Source organism: Alexandromys fortis, unplaced genomic scaffold, assembly GCF_014885135.2.
Source record: "Alexandromys fortis isolate MF-2015 unplaced genomic scaffold, M_Fortis_MF-2015_v1.1 scaffold_6, whole genome shotgun sequence".
Classification (NCBI taxonomy): Eukaryota; Metazoa; Chordata; class Mammalia; order Rodentia; family Cricetidae; genus Alexandromys; species Alexandromys fortis.
In genome coordinates this window covers 7,579,121-7,599,283 of record NW_026067902.1, presented here as the reverse complement: position 1 = coordinate 7,599,283, position 20,163 = coordinate 7,579,121, and the positions used below count along the sequence as shown (strand labels likewise).

Genomic DNA, 20,163 nt, shown 5'->3' with positions numbered 1-20,163 from the left:
TCAGCAATCTCTTGCTGCCAAAGTTCCAGCGATTACTTTCTCGCTCCGTTAAGCAACCTTTCGTTTTCTCACCGTCCCCATTATGTAACGGGAGCATTGGGTTCAGGACCAGTCTTCCATCAAAGATGATTTTTATAGTCGGTGAGCGACGTCAGGGAGTGATGACACCTGGGGGCGGTTTGAACAGAGACAAGCATTTAAGCCAGTCCGGAGTGCTGATGACTCATTCCCCGAGGGAGAAGCGGGGGCAGCCATTGGTGAGCACGCTCGCAAGCCCCACCCAGCCCAGCCCCTCTCCGGGTCCCGCCCTGCTAGCCCTCCAAATCCCAGCCCCGCCCCGCTCCCCAGCGGCGTCGGAGCTGCTGACTGAGTCGGCACTTTGGCTTCACACTCGCATCGGTGGCAGGTAAGCGGCTTCTGAAGCCTGGCTTCGGGAAGGAATGCAAATGTCAGGCCTCAGGAAGCCCTCGGCCTTCCCAGAGCCAAACCCGGCTTGCTCCGGCTCTTGGGACACTGAGGCCTCGGAACTTAGGCAAAGCCTGGCTGGGAGGTGACCGCGCACCCGCCGCTGCGCGTCTCCTGGGGGGGACCGAATCCTAGGAGAGGCCAGGAGCCAGCCCTTCCTCCCGTTCCCGGTTCACTGCCCAGCTTCGCTCCGAGGGGGATGGGATGGCATCTTTCGACTGTCGTTTGCTGTTTTCTTCTCTCTTTGTATTATCTACAGCGAACATAATTTTATCCAATAGTTCCACCGTGCTCTCGTCCGTCCTCAGCATCTCTCAGTCCCATACCCAACGCCTGTGCCTCGGGATTTCACTGTCCTACCTTGGCGTTTTGATGGCTGGCTTATTTTCTTTGGATATTTTTACTTTGAATATCGTGGTTTAATGACAGTTACCCATGTGCTTAATTCCCCATTTCATTAGGAGAACTGGGAGGGTGGGATTAAAGATTTGTACAATCTAATTATATAACAAACAGGAGCCACGGTTTTGAATTAAAATGTCAGACATCTGGAAAATTCAACTATTCAATGAAGGAACTACTTTACCTACGCACACATACACACCCGAGAGCTTCGATGAGGGGAAGGAAGTAGAAAACTAAGAGGTGATTTGTGTTTTTATTTGTATCTGACACAAGCTTTCCATATTATTTATAACAGGGACTAAATGATGAGTCATTTTTCTGAGTAAGATGCAAATTAAATCAAGTTTGTTTGTTGTTTTTACATCTACTAAATAGACAAAATGCAACAGCAACCCTAACTCAAGGGTTGCCTGAAACTACCACGTTCAGGTTTGGGGACAAGTGGCCCTACTGAAGGGAAAGAAAGATGGCGTTGCAACCAACTTTATGACGACATTTTCTGGGGTTCCTTTCGTTCATCTTTTTTTTTTAAGATTTAAGTATGTATGTGTATGAGTGTTTCCATCCACATATGCATGGGTGTGCCTGGTCCCGTGGAGGTCTGAAGAGGGCGTTGGAGGCCCTGAAACTGGAGTTGTATGGATGGTCATGAGCCTGTACCACGTGGGCACTCAGAACCAAATCCAGGTCCTCTGGAAGAGCTACTCTTAATTGCTGAGCCAGCTCTCCAGCCCCTTTCATTCAAAAGGAGAAAATGCTACCTACATCCGGTGTTTCTTGCAAAGATTAACAGTCTGTGTAACACTTGATGCTGAATGTTATTCACACTTAGCTGAGGATGTTGTAAATCAGTAGGGGATTTTTTTGTTTGTTTGTTTGATTGATTGATTGGTTAGTTTGGAGTGTTTGCCTCCTTGTGAGTTCATAACAGTGCATAACAGGCTCTCAATATAGCTCTGGCTGGCCTGGAATTGGCTATGTGGACCAGGCAGTCCTCAGATTTGTGGCAGCCCTCCGTGGTGCTTCAGGGTTACAGGCATGAGCCACTGTGCCCTGCAGGGAACAATCTGGTGAGGTGATATTTGTTGTGAGCTGTGACCCAGAAACCCTACTTCTGGCAGTTTACCTGTAATAGAACAAAGCACCCGGGGAGCCATATGCTAAGCAGTGACTGACTTAAAATTAGAACCCACTGAGAATCAGTCTAAATGTTGAACAGCTCAGCAGCTAAGAAAACTGTGACGGGTTTTTGGAAAGAACCTTAGGGATCCTGAACACTCTTCCTTAGGGGTCCTGACTCCAGGTATCACTGGGGGAAACAGAGTCAGAGCATGGGTTAGGAGACCTAGCCTCTCCTTGGACCCATGCCCTATGTATGAGAAAAATCCAGAAAAGGAGCAGGAACGAAAGGGCTCAGAAAGTACGTGTGATCTTGACTGTGTTTGTAGATGACCTGTTTCCACTAGCTTGTTCAGAAAAAAACAAAGCAGTTCCCCAGGCTTCTTTTCTTCGAATACTGGGGCTTGAACCTAGGGATAATTTTTTAGTTTCTAAAATGACACAGACCATGTCATAATCGCTTTTGGGAATTTATCTGAGCTGATCTCATTTCCATTTTCAAATGCTGCTCCATTTTATGTGACTGTATTTATTAGTGGTTTGGTAATTTGTATTTTAGATTAGATTGTATTTCAGTTCTTAGGTTTATTTATCCATTCTAATTTTACTTTTTTGTGTGTTTGGAAGGACTCCTGGATATATTTCAAAACTGAACAATTTCAACTGACCTGAAGCACTCTGCCTTCCTAGTGGTACCAGTCCAGTTTCCGAGAGCCACAGCAGATTGTAAGTGCCCTGCCAATCTTGGGCTTGCAGGAGGACTTGAAAATCACCAGCTCTCTGGGGATATGGGGGCCAGAAAAGTCTAAGCACCGCACTTACTCCAGAAGCCACCTAATAATGTGATGTGGGGCTTATACCTTGCTGTGCACTGATGTCTCGTAAAATCAGCTTGATTCCAGGGAACACAGGCCACAGCTTTCTCTAGGATAGTGCCAGGCAGAGAACTGCAAACATTTAAAAAATAATAGTAACAGATATACATTTTTTTTTTTTATTTTTCGAGACAGGGTTTCTCTGTAGCTTTTGGTTCCTGTCCTGGAACTAGCTCTTGTAGACCAGGCTGGCCTCAAACTCACAGAGATCCGCCTGCCTCGGCCTCCCAAGTGCTGGGATTAAAGGCGTGCGCCACCACGGCCCGGCCAGATATACATTTCTATGCCAAATCTTAACCAAGTAAGAAGGTGAAGGTTTTTTTTTTTTTTTTCATTTTGCTTTTGTTTTTGTTTGGGTTTTTTTTTTTTTTTTTTTTTTTTTTTTTGGTTTGGGTTTAGGAGTTTTTTTTGTTTGTTTGGGATTGTTTTGTTTTGCTTGTTTTGAGGCAGGGTTTCACAGGCCTGGGCTGACCTGGAACTCCCTACAGGCAACCTTGCACTCCTCTTGGGAGTCGGAGCCAATCACCAGCCACCACACCCAGCTGGTTTTTCTGAAGACTGATTTTAACTTCCCAGCCCCTTGTCTCAAGGTCTCTGTGTGCTGCTGCCAAATAAATGCTTTAAAAATGCATCTTATCTGATGCAGTGTTATAAGATAACACACAAATGGGGATAGAGTGTGCACTAGCTCTTAGTCCCACGTGTTAAGCCGTCCTTTTAGTCGGAGGATATCCTACTCTTTGCTACCTCAGTGCTGTGTGGTTGCCTCGAGGGAGCTGCACCCTCTTAACAGAAAGCAGAATAAGTGTACGTGTTGTTTTCCCGGGTGACATAGCTTGGCAGGGGACGGAGGGCGGGCAGGCTCCATGGTAGGCTTTTCCAACCTCTCAGGTGCCATCATTAAATACTTCCAGACTGTCCTGGGAGGATTTCTGATGGCTTTTTCAAAAGTTCTTAAAGTAGTTCTGATGAGAAACAAGCTTAGGGACCCCGTTTGTTCCAGAGATGGCCTTAAGATACCAATTAAAACCACTTAAATGTTTTCTGTCCTCTTAACATAGCTTGATCCAGTTCCTTAAGAGCTAGTGACCTCAAGTGATGAGAAATGAATTAATTCTACCAAGCACAAGAGAGACAGGAATTTTCCCCCAGGGATGGAGTCGGGGAAGGGGAGCACCAGTGTGTATGGGTTGGGGGGGGGGGGTCTGTGGGTCTGTGTGTGTATTTGTGTGTGTGTGTGTGTGAGAGAGAGAGAGAGAGAGAGATCCTCTCTGCTTCGTAGTTTAACCGACAAAGCTTCAAGTTGTCTGTGTTCTGAGTCTCACAGAAACTGGTCCGTGCTTGTGGATCTCAGCAGGAGCATCTTGAACTGTTATGTCCCTGGGACAGATCCTTAGCAGCTCTGCCCTCGGTGCCATGCATCGTGGGAATAGAATAACTGAGAGAACTGTGGGCCTTTTGTCTCTCTATCCCTCCCTCCCTCACTCACTCCCTCTTTCCCTCCCTGTCTCTCGTTCTGTAGCTGTATGTGTTGCTCTTGCGATGTCTATGTAGTTTTGCATTCTAAGACATGGCCAGCCAGGTGTGCTCTGAATTTCTCTTCCCACGGGAACATTTCTTTAATTTTTTTAGGGCTTTTTTATTTTATTTTGTGTTTTTTTTTTAATTTTGTTTGTTTGTTTTGTTTTCAGTGCTGGGGACCAGATTCAGAGTCTTACATGTGTACTAGGCACGTGCTTGGCATTAAACTCTGTCCTCTACCCGCTCCTTTTTAGACAGGCAGACAGGGAAGGCTGGGTCTGTCTCACGCCGCACAGTCCAGCCTCCGACTCACTGTAAGCAAGGCTGGTCTCGAGTGCCTGGTCCTCCACCTTTCAGCCACGGGGATTGCATTCATGGGACACCAGGCCGAGCGTCCTTCTCAGTGTCGCTGCACCATGCTTCTTAAAGGTCCTCTGAGTTAGATAAAATCATGTTGACGCTGAGTTATTTGGATATAATTGGAATCTCTTTTTATATTAATTTATAAATTCCATTAATACATGTCTTTTTGCTTTTTCTAGACTCTTTTTTTAATATCTCAGCAAAACCATACAGCTTTCTTCAGTAAGTCTGCTGTTTGAGGATGAGCCCCGGATATTTTGAGTTTCTCAGTACCGTTGTGAATGGAATGTTTACCCCACTGTGTCTTTAGTTGTGGCAGATTGCAGAGACTGCCATTCTCGTGAGCGCACTTATCCTCAGCCCACGGCCCCTGGCCACAGACTTTTCTAGGTGCTTCTCCACAGGGTTCACATAGAAAATCACAGCTCGGTAGGCTCCCAGAACAATCAAGGAACAGAGCAGACTTGGCGTTCTCTGATGGTTGAGAGATCAGACGCTAGCTCAGAACTAAGAAATAGACAGGCTTTCTCGCTTTCTTCTGAGTTCTTTTATTATTCCCAAATGTGGTCTTTACAGTAAATTAGGACCAGAGAGAAATATGCAGCTGTTTGCTCTTGCCAGTAAAGCTCCTTACTTACAAGGGGCAGTGATGGAACTGGTGAGATGGCTCATTTATTTAAGTACTTGCCACACAAGCATGAGACCCTGAGTTCAATTCCCCGGCACCCACGTAAGAAGCTGGGCACAGCTGCACAGTCTTAGAACCCAGCACTGGGAGGCAGAGACAATCGACTCTTAAGAGCTCGGCCAGCTTAGCTGAGGTAGTGAACTTCTGGTTCAGTGAGAGCCCTCACACCCCCCTCCCAAAAAAAATTAAGGCGGAGAACAATGAAGGAAGACACCCAGCAGCCATTTCAGTTCTCCATGTGAGAAAAAAAATGTGCAACATTTGTCTGACTTAATTCACTTAAAATGATAATCTGTGGTTGCATCCATTTTCCTCCAAATGGCATGATTTTGCTTTCATTATGGCTGAATAAAGTTCCATTTTCTTTTTTTCCCATTTCTGTTGATAGACTCCCCAGTTGGTTCCATAGCTTAGCTTTATTTAGTAAACTATGCTATAGTAAACATCAACGCCCAAGTGTTTCTGGCATGCTGACTTGGAATCCTTTGGTTTAGCTAGGTCATATGATAGATCTAGATTTAGTTTTCTATGAGACCTTCATACCAATTTCCATAGTGAGGTCTAATTTATAGTCCTTCCAACAATGTGTAAAAATTCCCTTTTCTCCTCATCCTTGCCTGCATTTGTTATTTGTCCTTTTTCTTTTTTGAGACAGTTTTCGCAGTGTAACAGCCTTGTATGTCCTGGTATTTATTCTGACCTTGAACTCACAGAGACCCACCTACCTCTGCCTCCTGAATGCTGGGATTAAAGGCATGCACCACTACCACCCAGTAGAATTACTTTCCAGTGGGGTGTTTTAGCCTGCCTGTACGGCTAGGTACCACTTGAATATCTGGTGCCTGTGGAGGTCAGAGGAGGATTCTGGATCCCTGAGAATGGCAAGAGCTGTGTTGGGAACTGAACCTGGGTCCTTTGGAAAAGTAATCAATTGTGCTCTTAACAGATGAGCCGTCTCTACAACCCAGGCTGTTTGTTTTCTTAATGATAGACATTCTGACTTGGATGAAATGGAATCTATTTGATTTTAATTTGCACTTCTCTGACAGCCAGTGATATTGAACCTTTTCTCAGATGCTTATTGACCATTGGTGTTTGGAAAACTGTCCACTTCAATGGCCTATTGGTTGTTTCGCTGTTTAACAGTGGGTCCCACTACATCAGACTGGCCTGAAGCTTGGCGGTCTAAGTTCCTGGGAGCTGGATAACAGTGGCGCGCATCAGCCTCTCTCACACTAGGTCTTCTCTTTGTCTAGCGTCTACTTTTGCACGTGGAATTAGGGATCCATTTCTGTTTTGTTCTTTTTTTTTTTTTTTTTCAGCTTCCCAGAAGCACCAAACCTTCCTTCCTTACTGGTTTGTGGTGCCCACTGGCGAATCAAATCAAGTCCTTGTTACAGAGTGTATGCATGCTTCCATATTTGAACTTTAGTCTGTTGGTCTGTTTCTGAATTTTAATGGATTTATGGGGTTTTTTTAATGGCTTTATAGTGTGATTTAAGTCTGGTGTGCCACATTCTCCCCTTGGTTCTTCCTTTATTGTTGGCTTTGTGGTAAATAGACATGTCTCTTTTCCATGTTGAGTTTATTTGTTTGGTTGATTGGTTTTTCAAGACAAGGTTTCTCTGTGTAGCTTTGAAGTCTGTCCTGGCACTAGCTCTGTAGACCAGGCTGGTCTTGAACTCACAGAGATCACCTGCCTCTGCCTCCCAAGTGCTGGGATTGAAGGCGTGAGTTTATTAAGGTCTTCAGAAAAATCAACCTGGAATTAAAGTTTTGAATTTCTTCCATATAAAACCTCTTTTTATTTAGTTTTATCGTTTCTAAATGTTTTATAGTTTGCTTGCTCTGTGAATATCTTTTTTCTAGTTATTTATGACTAGTATAGAAATGATGTTGGTCTCTGTATACTCATCGTGGTAGTTTGAGATATTCCTGTAAATCTCAGTCATTTTGAGAAGACTCGGAGGGTGTGGCCTTGCTGGAGAAAGTATGTCAATGCAGGATGGGTTGTGTGGTTTCAAAAGACTCCTGTCATTTCAAATTAGCACGCTTGCGCTCTCTCTCTCTCTCTCTCTCTCTCTCTCTCTCTCTCTCTCTCTCTCTCTCTCTCTTCTCCTCTTCTCTCCCCCTTTTCTCTATCTTTTGGATGTCTCTCCTTTCTCTGTTTCCTCTTTCTCTCCTCTCTCTCTTTTCTCTCTTTTTCTCCTCCTCCCCCTCTACCTCTCTCTCTGCCTCCTGATGTGAGCACCCAGTTGCTCTTGTGGTGCCTTCCTGCCTGCTGCCCTGCTCCCCAGCCCCCACTATAGCAATAGACTCCTACCCCTCTGGAGATGTTAGCACCAGATAAACCCTTCCTTCTCTAAGCCCCCTTGTCCACAGTGCTTTATCACAGCAATAGAAAAGAAAGACACACATCCTGGATCCTGCAGCCTTGCCGAATTCCAGTATTGGATTTTGGTTCATTTGTTTGTTTTGATTTGGTTTGGTTTAGTTTTTGAGAACAGGTTTTCTCTGTGTAGCCCTGACTGCCCTGAAACTCACTCTGTAGACCAGGATGGTCTCGAACTCACAGAGATCTGCCTGCCTCTGCCTCCCCAAGTGCTGTAACTAAAGGTATGCAACACCCTTATCTTTCGGTAACCTTACCTACTTCTGTGTTTTCTCTGTGATCCTGTTAATTGCAAATGACGTCAGTCTGACTCTTTTCTGTGGTTCCTGCACTTGCTGTTTCTTCATCTTGACACATTGCATTGAGAACACCTTGAATAATGGAAGTCTGGTTTTGGGGTTTTTTTATTTTTATTTTTTTTTATCTGTTCTTCTGATCTTAAAAGGAATGTATTCAAAGATCATTGGTTATGTTTCCTGGTTTTACTGTGATGTTTATCAGATTAAGGAAATTCCTATTGTTATTGTTCTAGGAGTGTCTTTCTTAGTGAAAAAATAGATAATGACCTTTATGAAGTACTTACTAAAATATCTTAGAAGACATCACAATCCATGAACTGAGAAATCTCATCTCTATTACCAGCAGCCTAATAAACCAGCAGTCTTTTAGTGCTGGGGCTGTAATTTAGGCAAATGCTCTGCCACTCGTTACATCCGTAGCCCAGGAACTGCCCACGTGGGTGGCCCTATTGGGAGAATGAGGGCTTGTACTTTAATATCTAAGCTTGCCTCGGTCTTGTATAAGGTTGAGTCCCTCTTAAGAAATGATTCTGTAAAGGAATTTCATGATTAAATATTGCTTTTCTTGTTCTCAACTGACTTTGAAATGATCCTGTCTTGATATATTTTATAATTCTCTAACGTTATCCAATATCAGTATACAGTATAGGCCAGCCGCATGTGCCCATGGCTCTGATGTCATGTGTGTGTGTGGGGACAACACAACTGATATCTCCAGTTGGTGACACTTGAAGCTCTTGACCCACGCCACGTGTTGTTTGACAACAGTGTAGCCGAAAACAAACCTTTTATCTACCTCCCTCCAGACTGGGAACACATTCCATGTCCTGCCCATGTAGCTGCCTAGTCTTGAAGTTGGGGTCCCACATAGATTCTTTCAGTCTCTTGCCATTTATATCCGAAACTGTGCTCCCCGCAGAGGCTGCCCACTGAATTGCATGGCTCCCTTCTACCTCAGCTCCCTTACTGCTGAACCAACAATCTTTTGTAGTGCTGGGGCCTAAGACTTAGCCTCCCCGTTCTGTTTACACACACAAGCCTAGATGTGCACAGATGTACACACAGTCCCTGCTTCATGAATGTTCTTTCTGAAAAGGAACCCAGACTCTTGAGTGGCTCATGATGCCTTCAGACCCAGTCAGGCCTTTCACGGGCCTTGTCATTAGGCCTGCCAGAGAACCAGCATCCAAAGGGAGGGCGTGTTGCAAAGGCTGCCATTGGCTGTCTTTTTTAAGACAGTCTTGTGACTGAAAGAGATGCAGTAATGTTAGACCAAGAACAGCGGGTGTGATCTGTCCCCGAGGTCTGCTCCTTTTGCGTGGGTGGCCCTGTTACCTGACCCCTGCATGCCTGCACACTACGGCTGCAGGCTCAGGTGTCCTCAGGTCTGCCAGTGTCCCTTTTACCCCACCCACCTCTACCCTAGCTGCCACCTCTCCCTCCTACATACCTTCTCCGTCAGTTCCTCTCCTCTGTGTCCAGTCACTGTGTGGTGTCATTTCCCACTCCTGCGTCTCTCCGGATCTCAGAACTGTAACTTTTTTTTTTTTTTTTTTTTGCACTGCAGCAGATGGATACTGGGGCACGTCCAGGCAGATGCCCTTCTCTGAGCCACACCCCTAGCTGGCTCCCAAACAGCCGTAAAGAAGCACGTGCAAAGCCCAACTCAGCCTGTTTCCCAGCAGCCTTCTCTGGCTCCCACCCTGTCTGTATCTTATAACACTATCTTCAGCCAGCCTGCGCCTACCACAGCGGCTGGCATACGAAACAAATGTTTGCTTAGTTCAGTGAGATTATTAGCTGACCATTTGTAGTAAAGAATGATTTGTGAGCTTTTAAATGCAGTCCTCCTTCAACATCAACAAGTACCTAGTTGCTTGTTAGTTAGGTTTCAGTAAAGATGTCTTCACAGTCATTCCTTCAGGTTTACTGTGTGCATGGTTATTGTTCAGGCACTGTGTCTGGGGACATTGCTGTAAACAGGCCCAGGACTCTGCCCTGCAGGAACCTGCCCCGTGGTAAAGAAAATAGACAATATGTCCACAGTAACTAATATGTCAAGTATATTACTCACTCTGGAAAGAACTGAAGCAGCAAAAGCAGACAGGAGAAGGGGTGCTGTTGTCATTTAAGAAACGCCGTGAAGAGAAGTCACTCCATACAACAAGGCTCACGTAGGTTTATCGGGGGAAAAAAAGAGAGAAGGGACAGAGATAGGTCCCTGGGGATAAGAGTGGCAAAAAATAGAAAAAGAGAGAAGAAGAGAGGGAGGGAGAGAGAGAGAGGGAGGGAAGGAGGGGGGGAGAGGAGGGAAGAAAAAAAAAGAGAGAGGAGGTGGGTTAGGCCCACCTTTTAAAAGGGACTGTAGTGGATGCGCACAGAGGAGCTCTTAGTGACTACAGCTGAGGACGGATCTTGTCAGGACCCCAAGGGCAGGCCTGAATACTAACAGGTGCTGTACTAGGTGGAATGAGGAGCCCCTCCTCCACCATTTAAGAGTGGGAGCCACGTCAGTAGCTGGGGAAGGAGCTACCTAGGCCAAGGGAGCAAAGACCTAGAGATGGAACCCATTTGGGGGTTCATGAGGAATATGTGCTTACTGTCAAAAGTAGCAAGCCAGTTTTCCAAAAATCACCCACACACACACATCTTGTAAGACATTTTTACAGATCTTCTTATCTCCCCCACCTGGTAAAGCCTTTGTTTACACAAAGCCCCAGCCCCTTACAAATGCAACCTCCCCAGACCTTGATGGCCTCTGACAACCAACCCTTCCTCCCTTTCTTTCGTTTCTTTTGTGCTGATTCTTTTCAAACCAGCCTGTCTGGGGGCTGGAGAGATGGCTCAGCGGCTGAGAGCTCTGGCTGTTCTTCCACTGGAACACAATGGAAACTCAGTCTGAGGAATGAGATTGAGACCACACGGCGGGGGCCAAGTCTCTCCCATGAGTACCTCAGGGAGACAGGAAGAGCCTATACCTGAAGAGCTAGCAGCCGGAAACTCCCACAGTTAATGAAAGACGTGAACATCCGTGAAGCTAGCAGCTCACAACTGTCTGCAACTCCAGTTCTGGGGTACTCGACACCCTCATACAGATACACATGCAAACGAAGCACCAGTGCACATAAATAAAAATTAAAAAACAAACTAGCTATTCTGAAAAGCCAGTGAGGAAAAGGCACAGTCACCACCTGCCTTAAATACAAACCACGCCCAACTTCTTGCTGCCATGTGCTTGCTGTAGCTGCATCTCAATTCTGGCATACGCTTTTTTCAAAAGAAATTGCCTTGCCACGCAATTTTTCTTTCTCTTTGTGCATATGTTTCTTTGTGTAACCCAGGGTGCTCCTTGTGTCTAACAGGTTTACGTCGGCTGGGGGGGGGGGGGGGNGGGGGGGGGGGGGGGGGGGGGGGAGCGGGGGGAGTGAAGCCAAGTCCTGTGATTTCCCAGCCACCATGGCCAGGACTTCGTATTTTAGCCTGGATATGGAAGAAAGCCTCTTGGGGAACCAGTACAAAGTGACCGTATATTAAAAGGAAAGCACAAGATAGGCGCTGGGGCAGGATCGGGGACTGACAAGAAGGCTAGATGGACGGCTGTAGGGCTCAGATGAGCAGTGGTGGAGCCAGCAGCTAAGAGAGTAGTGTTGAAAGGTGTGAAAGCTACAGGGCTTAGGATTCCCTGTAAAGACAGAACTAAGAGGAGTTTCGTGTGTGCTGTGACAAAGAGAAAATCCAAGAACTATGGCGAGGCTTGGCTCAGCCGCATGAGTAAAGAACCCTTTAGACTGAGAGATGGATTGATTGTTGATTGATTGAGGTTCTGGGACTTGACCCAGGCCTCACACGTGCTAAGCAAGTTCTCTGTCACTGAGCTCCTTCCCCAACCCTTACAGTGACCTTTGAATCGTCCTGTCTCGGCCTCCCATGCGCTGGATTATAAGGTTTATCACCGAGTCCAGGGTAGACGAGGCCTAAAGTGAGGCTCCCTGAAGCATGAGCGGCGTGGGGGCCCAGGACTGGGCCGTGAGAAAATGGGCCGGGCCAGGGAGCAGGACTCGAAGGGGGGGCTGGAGGTGTGGGAGTGTGTCCTGCCCTCTGACCCTCACTAGAAGAAACTTGCAGAAATCCCAGCTGGTATGGCCTCAGCCCTTCTAGTCTGACTTGTAGTTTCTAAATATGTTTTGATTTACTTATGACCACCAGTACAGTGCTTCCCATCTCAATAGTTTTAGCAGAAATATGAACAGAATGTTAGCTTGTTTGTTTTCTGGTTTTTCTCTTATACACAATAGAATTTCATTGAAAACTAATCTCTAATCTTTTGAGTGACAAGAATGTGGGACTCAGCAGAGTGTGACTGCGTGTGGCCTTCTAGGATTTATGGCTTACTGGCTTACAGGGCATGTGGTTTGACCTAGGATGTGGCAATACAGCTTGTGTCTTCAGCTGTCTTGGATCTCATCTCGGCATCCAGGGTGAAGGAGAACATTAATCTGAAAGAAGGTTATATATGATGAAGGTGTATTCTGTGGAGGGTCGTAAATTGCCCTCAGGGCTATTTGGCGTGTTTGTTTTCTAAACTGTACTAGCCCTTCTGTACCGAAAATCAGAAGAAAACAATCACCCATAAATATTAATACTAAGCTAAATGTAATGATTCTGTGGCCCCCAGAACTGAATAGGTTAAGGCAGGAGGATTACCAGGAGTTCAAGAGAAAGAGAAACCCGGGCTTCAGAGTGAGATCCTATCTCAAAAAATAAAACAAAAACAAGTATTCATGCTGGACTCAAACTTATTCATCAGCTGAGCTTGTAAACGCAGCTCTCGGCAGCCCAGCCCGTCCGTCTCTCTTGTCTGTGGAGAGACTGAGGAATTCTCAAGCAAGCCTGCTAAATCCTAGATGCTTCCTGTCTCTAATAAACTTGGATTGAGAATTCCTTCGAGGAGCTTCTTGGCTTTAATATGCTCGCGGGATGTTAATTCCTTCGCTCGACAGCTGTCTGTTATGTCCTGCTCTGTGCCAGGCATTGCCATACCCCAGAGAAAACGGCAATAGGCGAGATACTCTTGGTTTGGTTTTTGAGACACGAGCTATAAAGCCCAGACTTGTCTAGAGCTCACAATCGTCCTGTTTCAACCTCTTCCTAACAAGCACTGTGGTGATAGGCATGCACTGCACCACGCCCCGTGCCCCATACGCACTGCACCACGCCCTACACCGCACGCCCTGTGCCCCATACCCCACACCTGGCTTTCGAGAGACCTGTTCCTCACCTCCACAATTGCCAAGGAAACGCTGAGTCAGCTGTCTTCAGTCTTTGCTCCTGCTGCAGCCACTCAGTCCCCCTGACTGGACCCTGACTCAGGCCTTCTGGGGTTAGGTTACTCAGGATGGGTGTACTCACAGGTTCCTTTTGGATTCTGGGAAATGAGGTCTACGTTTGTGGATAGAGGTTCTCCTCAGTGTAAGGGCACACACACAAAGGACCCAGGGTCCATGATCGCAGCCTTCTGAGTACAGCTGCCAGGCTCCCAACAAAATCATACCCAGTTCCAAATCCCAAATCTAGAGAAGCTCAAAGCCGGGGCATACCCATCATGCAACGCTTTCCCCCTAGGTCACACATAGCTCACCAACTGGGGGCAATTCTTGTTCCCAGGAATAGAGAAAAATATTTGTCAAATTTGCCTTAAGAGACTGAGTTGTGTATCTTTGGTTTACAGTTATTTGTCTCCTAAATTCTGTCAAGGAACCCCCCCCCCCCCGAGGAGGGCTGCAGCCATGACTGTCACACATTTGTTCTGCAACAAATGTCAAGCAGCTTCAGCCTGAGTGACAGACAATGATTCCTTGTTCTTCATTTTGCAGATCAGCCATCATGGCGAACCTCAGCTACTGGCTGCTGGCACTCTTTGTGGCTACATGGACCGATGTCGGTCTCTGCAAGAAGCGGCCAAAGCCTGGAGGGTGGAACACTGGTGGAAGCCGATACCCTGGGCAGGGCAGCCCTGGAGGCAACCGTTACCCACCTCAGGGTGGTGGTTGGGGGCAGCCCCATGGTGGTGGCTGGGGGCAGCCCCATGGCGGTGGCTGGGGACAGCCTCACGGTGGTGGTTGGGGTCAGCCCCATGGCGGCGGCTGGAGTCAAGGAGGTGGCACCCACAATCAGTGGAACAAGCCCAGTAAGCCAAAAACCAACATGAAGCATGTGGCAGGTGCTGCCGCGGCTGGGGCAGTGGTGGGGGGCCTGGGTGGCTACATGCTGGGGAGCGCCATGAGCAGGCCCATGATCCACTTTGGCAATGACTGGGAGGACCGCTACTACCGTGAGAACATGAACCGCTACCCTAACCAAGTGTACTACCGGCCGGTGGATCAGTACAGCAATCAGAACAACTTCGTGCACGATTGCGTCAACATCACCATCAAGCAACACACGGTCACCACCACCACCAAGGGGGAGAACTTCACGGAGACCGACGTCAAGATGATGGAGCGCGTGGTGGAGCAGATGTGCGTCACCCAGTACCAGAAGGAGTCCCAGGCCTACTATGAAGGGAGACACTCCCACGCCGTGGTGTTCTTCTCGTCCCCGCCTGTGATCCTCCTCATTTCCTTCCTCATCTTCCTGATAGTGGGATGAGGGAAGGCGCCCTGCTTGTACGTTCTCCTTCTTGTGGTCTCGGCTGGGGGAGGGGTTATCCACCTGTAGCTCTTTTAATTGAGGTGGTGTCTCATTCTTGCTTCTCTCTTTGTCCCCCATAGGCTAATGCCCTTGGCACTGACGGGACCTGGGAAATGTACAGTAGATCAGATGCTATTCACCCCAGAGTCTTTTGATTGAGTCCACTGTGGGCCAGTGCTAACCGCAGGCCGATAAGATTCTAACAGCAAATAACCCGCCGGCTAGCCGGGGCTTTATTTCGGTCCAGTGAGTAAATACCGGTGTGACCTCTGACTTCTACCCAGAGTGCACAGTGACAGACACACTAACTGTTAAAATAGGTGAAGGGTTCTACAACCAAAGAAGTCACTGTTAGGGTATGGTGCCCTAAGAAACAGCCCCCATTTGGGATACTTAAGGCATCCATAGCGGTCCTCTTCCTTACTAACAAACTCTACTGATTAAGGCAATGGAGAGAAAAAAAAAAAAAATTCCCCTACTAACATTGAAAGCAAACCTTTGTTCATTTCCTAGGCACTAGAATGATTTTTGTTGTTGTTTTGTTTTTTTTTTGTTTTTTGTTTTTTTGTTTTTTTTTTTTTTTTGAGGCAGAGTTTCTCTGTGTAACAGTTCTAGCTGTCCTGGAACTCGCTTTGTAGACCAGGCTGGCCCTGAACTCATAGAGATCCGCCTGCCTCTGCCTTCCAAGTGCTGGGGTTAAAGCCAGTGCCTGGCTAGAATGATTTTTTTTAACCTTGCTTGGACTGAACCGGAAGATTTTGACTCTGAGGAGATCCAGCACTGTAAGGGCGTGGCCCTCCTGTGAAGGGAGAGGTGGTTCGAACTCAAAGTCAAGGCACTTGCATTTCTTCATTCCTGTCTCATAATTGTCAAAAGCCAGAATTAAGTCATACCCTTAGTTTCTGTACTTGTATTTGAATCGGACAACAAAGAGACAATCTAAGGTTGCCCATGAAGAGAAGCAGGCTCCATTCAAAGTGGAAAGAGAAATTCTGTTAGCGTTGTTTAAGTAAGGCAAACCTTGTTCCTTCAGTTGCTCCGTATTTTGCTGAGCAGACGCACACCACTCTGCCATAGCATCGGCCTGCACCGCGGGTGTTCTGTGTACAATATATAAAGTGTAACTACAAGCTTAGGCCTCCCGTCCTAATGCATCTGAGGTTTGTAACGCACTGACCATTCCGTCCACTACTAAATGCTTACTGTGTGGCCCTTAGGCTTAATCGTGCACTCGGTTCCGTAAATGAATCCAAAGTGGACCTCGCGCTGGTCTTTGAAATCTGCATGGACTTCACATTTTCTAGATTTGTAACTCTGCATGTACATGTTTTGTCATATAAAAGTTTATAAATGTTTGCTCTCTGACTGACATTAAATAGGAGCTATGACGGGCGCCTGCAGGGTTTGGTCTCTGTTCCATGCTTCTGGCCCTTGTGTTTGTTACCAGGCTGACTTGGGGCTCATACAAGGCAAGTAATGGCTAATTCCACATACCTGCCCCTGATGGGCCTCAGTTCTTCCCTCTGGTCATGGGCCAGAGTTGATTTCCGCTGCCTTTTCATTTTTCCATTAAATGTCTCATTGTGCTCAATACTGCTGGGCCACAAAGGCACTGTTGGGGCTTGAGGGGGTGGGGGTGGGGTTGGGGAGTAGGGCCCATGTTCTGAAAGAGGTCTGTTTCTTCCCTCCCTTCCCGTGTATCAGTATTTTGCCTGTATGTCTGTGTGTCACATACATTACCCTCAAGTCAAAAGTGGGGGTCAGATCCCCTGGTACTGAAGTTACAGATGTTTGTGAGCCACTACATGGGTTCTGGGACTCAAACCCAGGTCCTTTGCGAGAACAGCCAATGACCTTAACGGCTGGTTGGTCCACGGCTCCAGCCCCAGCAGAAGTGTTTTTCTGTCCTGAATTCAGATTCAGATTTTCTCTTCTCTTCCTCCTTCTCTCCTTCCTTCCCCATTTGTTTGGACCATGCTGTGGTGATTGAGCCCAGGGTCTCAAACATACTAATCTATGCCTCAATCCCTAAAAATAGAAGGAGTTTTTTTTGAGGGGGGGCAGTGAGATCAAGTCAGTTTTTCTCAGTGTACAGCCTAGGCTGGCCTTGAACTCAACACTGGTCCTCCTGCCAGATGGAGTATCCATCAAGCGTTGGGATTACAATAGTGAACTCCCATATCTGGTTTAGATATAGATATTTTTTTTTCTTCTAAGACAGGGTGTCTCAGCATAGCTCTAGCTGTCCTGGAACTCACTATATAGAACAAGCTGGCCTTGAACTCACAGAGATCCACCTGTGACCTCTGCTTCCCAGGTGCATCCTGCACAGCTTAGAAATAGATTTCCCTGATTGAAATGAGACATAAGCTCCAAAGTGCCCATTTGAAACCCCCATAACTCAGGCCCTGCAATTTCAGGTTCAAACTTTTGGCCCAAAAGGCCACACTTGACAGTAAGGGTATCTGTAAGGAAAAGCACCAACGCAGCCATGCTTGCTCACCTGGTAAAAATTTTCCTGAGCAGCTGACATGTACAAAAGCAAGAAATCAGAAGTCTCGATGGAAACCACAGCCTTCCTTCCCACGGGTGCACCTGCTGTGGAAGTGCCACCAGCAGGCCTTTGAGGGTCACCCAACCCTGCGGGGCAGGGGAGGTGGGGACCCCACTCCAAGAGGCCTGTGGAATTAAGGCAGTCGTGACATTCACGGGCCATATAGGGGAGCTCCGGGAGCAACTCCACCGTGCAGGAGAGAAGCCTGGAGACAAAGACCTCTCGGCAAGTGCCTTTAACCTGAGGTCAGGGAGGAGGCCACAGGAGGCGCGGAGTGGTGGGAGACCAGTGGGTGTGTTTCAATGCTAACAGTGAACAGCGTCAGGAGGAACCTTCGACCAGAACGGGTCTTATCACACTGACACACTTGTTGCCTCCGACAGGGTGCGCATCTGTAGAAGATGCTGAGGCATCGGGGAAACCCGATGCTGATACCCATATCCTGCAGTAATCAGAGAGTCAGTTTGTGCCTAAGATGAAAGGATAACACCTTGAGACATCATTCACTAAACCAAAAACAAGACAAACTCTCAAAAGCACACCTTATCTGAAAATGCACCTCAGAGTCAATCCTAAACAAAAGTTCTGACAACCGTTTTCACCCTCCCTTTTAGGCATTTTCCTTCCTGGAAATAAACTCCGTCATCTGACCATCGTAATTATTCAGCTGGCCCACTAAATGATATGACCAGAGTGAGCCTGGGATCACACCTGGTCCTGCCTTCACGAGCACTGGGGAGGTGGACTTGCTGGTTAGCCAGCCTGGCTTCCTCGGGGAGATCCAGGTCAACGGGAAACCATATCAGAAAAATAAAGTAGATGGTTCATAAGGAATGACCCCTAAGGTTGACCTCCAGCCTCCAGATGCACCCAAACATATGAACACACCCATATAGAGACAGTTTAAAAAGAAAAAAAAAAAAGAAGTAAATGCCTTAAGTCTACCCCTGTCTGTCCTCTACATACGGTCCTGGAGAACTGCCAGATGCTGCCTTTATTCCCACCCCATCCCTTCTCCTTTAAGAATTTTGGAGTGTTCTCCACCTCTGGAGGGAAATAGGTCTGAACTACTGTCTACGCCAGTAGGAGCCTCAATCCAGAACCCCAGCTGTTCCAGACCTTTGGCCTGACCCAACCAGCTGATCCAAACATTCTGATTAATTTTCACCTAAGCCAGCCTGCCTCTCTGGCTCCGTAGAACTCTACCACACACTGGGATTTATCTCCACTGACCTATTTCCACCCTTTGCCTTCTCCTGAGTTTTACCACATTTTCCAGGGAAGCTACAGTGGGACTCAACTACCCACATTCTCCAGAGAAGCTACAGCTGGGCCCAAGTATTTTGTTGGATGCCTCTTGACCTGGAGCTGGGTTCCTTGAACTTGAATAAGCATATGAATCTGCCAGTCCCAGCTCCTGGGTCTTAGAACAAGTTCCTAGATGATGCTGTGCTGGACCCATGGACCACTCTAACACAAGCCCCTGACAGCTGAATCCACAACCCTTGGAAGACTTGTTACACAGACTGATGGGTCTCACCCATAGGGTTACTGACTCCTGAGGATGGGGTGGGGCCTGGAAATTTGCATTCCTAACAAATTTCCAGGTGGTGAGGTGTTGCTGATGCAGATATTATTATGCTGAGAAATCTGCTGCCTTCTGAAAGATCAAGAAACGGAAGGCTGCCCAGCTCTGACATACAGTGCCAGAGACCAGATATCTGTCTGGAAATCCTCTTAGAAGGAGAGAACTGGGCAAACGACAAAAGGAGCGTGGAAAGGGATGGGCATGTCCCTCTGTGAACGCCATGAAGCTGAGCCCCAACCCTGAGGTCTGCCGTTAGTGAGATGCTAAGCTAAATCAGGGTGGGAGCCATCCCACCAAGGAAGGCTTCCCACACGTGCCTCAGTCACTCAATGCTAATTAAATGCGGGCCCTGAGACTGCAGGCCAGGGCAGGCTCTGTAGCTCCAGAGTCTGTGGGGTCTGCAAGCTCCCAGATGACATTCTACTGCTGACCTGAAGGCCAGAAGATGCCGAGGTTGGAGTCAGTCATACTCCTTCCTCTAGGTGCGGTCAGCCATTTGGTGGAACCATTGAGGGCTCAGAATATGGCAGAGGCGTCTTTACCTTCTTGTTCCTTTTATTACGTTTCTTTGTTTGGTTTGTGGGGGGTGGTTTATGACAGGCTCTCTTATAACCCGGGCTGGCCTCTAACTCGTGGAAATCTGCCTACCTCAGCACGCCCAGCTACCGTCCGAGTCGACAGGATTAGTGCCTTCCTGGCAGTGGAGCTCGGAGCTTATTTCAGAACTGACATACCGGCTGGCTTCCCTGGTGAGCTTTCTCTAAGGCGCAGGCTTCTCTTCTACCGTTATCTTAACCTTGAGACCACGCAGTCTCCTTGGGCCTTCAGCAGATTCACTTGCTCTGTGTAAGCTAACTCACAGTTCCTGCAAGGGAACAAGGAAGGTGGCATTTGGGGCCATGTTGTTTCTCTAACGCGGATACAGGCTTCAGGCATATGTAAGATAAACAGTAATTTTCTTCAGAATTATGACAGGGAATTTCAGGGGTCAACATCCAGCAGAAAGAGACCTCTGTCCTTCCTCCCATGAGCCCAGGACTGATTCTTCAAGCTGCTGTTTCTGGGTCCAACATTTCAGGATACTTTGAAAACCAGGGCAAGGAATTAGACCTCAGAGGGCCATTGCTGTCCCACATGGTCCCAGGTCACACTTCTGAGACACTGGCTTCTCAAAAAAACAAACAAAAACAAAAATCAAAAAAGT

General features: G+C 47.2%; 1 protein-coding gene across 1 annotated transcript; it reads left to right on the top strand.

Annotated features, from left to right (window-relative positions):
• The first annotated feature begins 306 nt into the window (after window positions 1–306).
• Prnp (prion protein (Kanno blood group)) lies at window positions 307–16,210 on the top strand. Its single transcript, XM_050134111.1, has 3 exons — window positions 307–406; window positions 2,617–2,715; window positions 14,001–16,210. Exon 3 carries the CDS (start codon window positions 14,011–14,013, stop codon window positions 14,773–14,775), a length of 765 nt encoding a protein of 254 aa, XP_049990068.1. The 5' UTR covers window positions 307–406; window positions 2,617–2,715; window positions 14,001–14,010; the 3' UTR covers window positions 14,776–16,210.
• Window positions 16,211–20,163: the final 3,953 nt, after the last annotated feature.

What these genes read in the sequence shown, in the direction of transcription:
- Prnp (XM_050134111.1), top strand. Translation starts at nt 14,011, where the DNA reads ATGGCGAACCTCAGCTACTGGCTGCTGGCACTCTTTGTGGCTACATGG.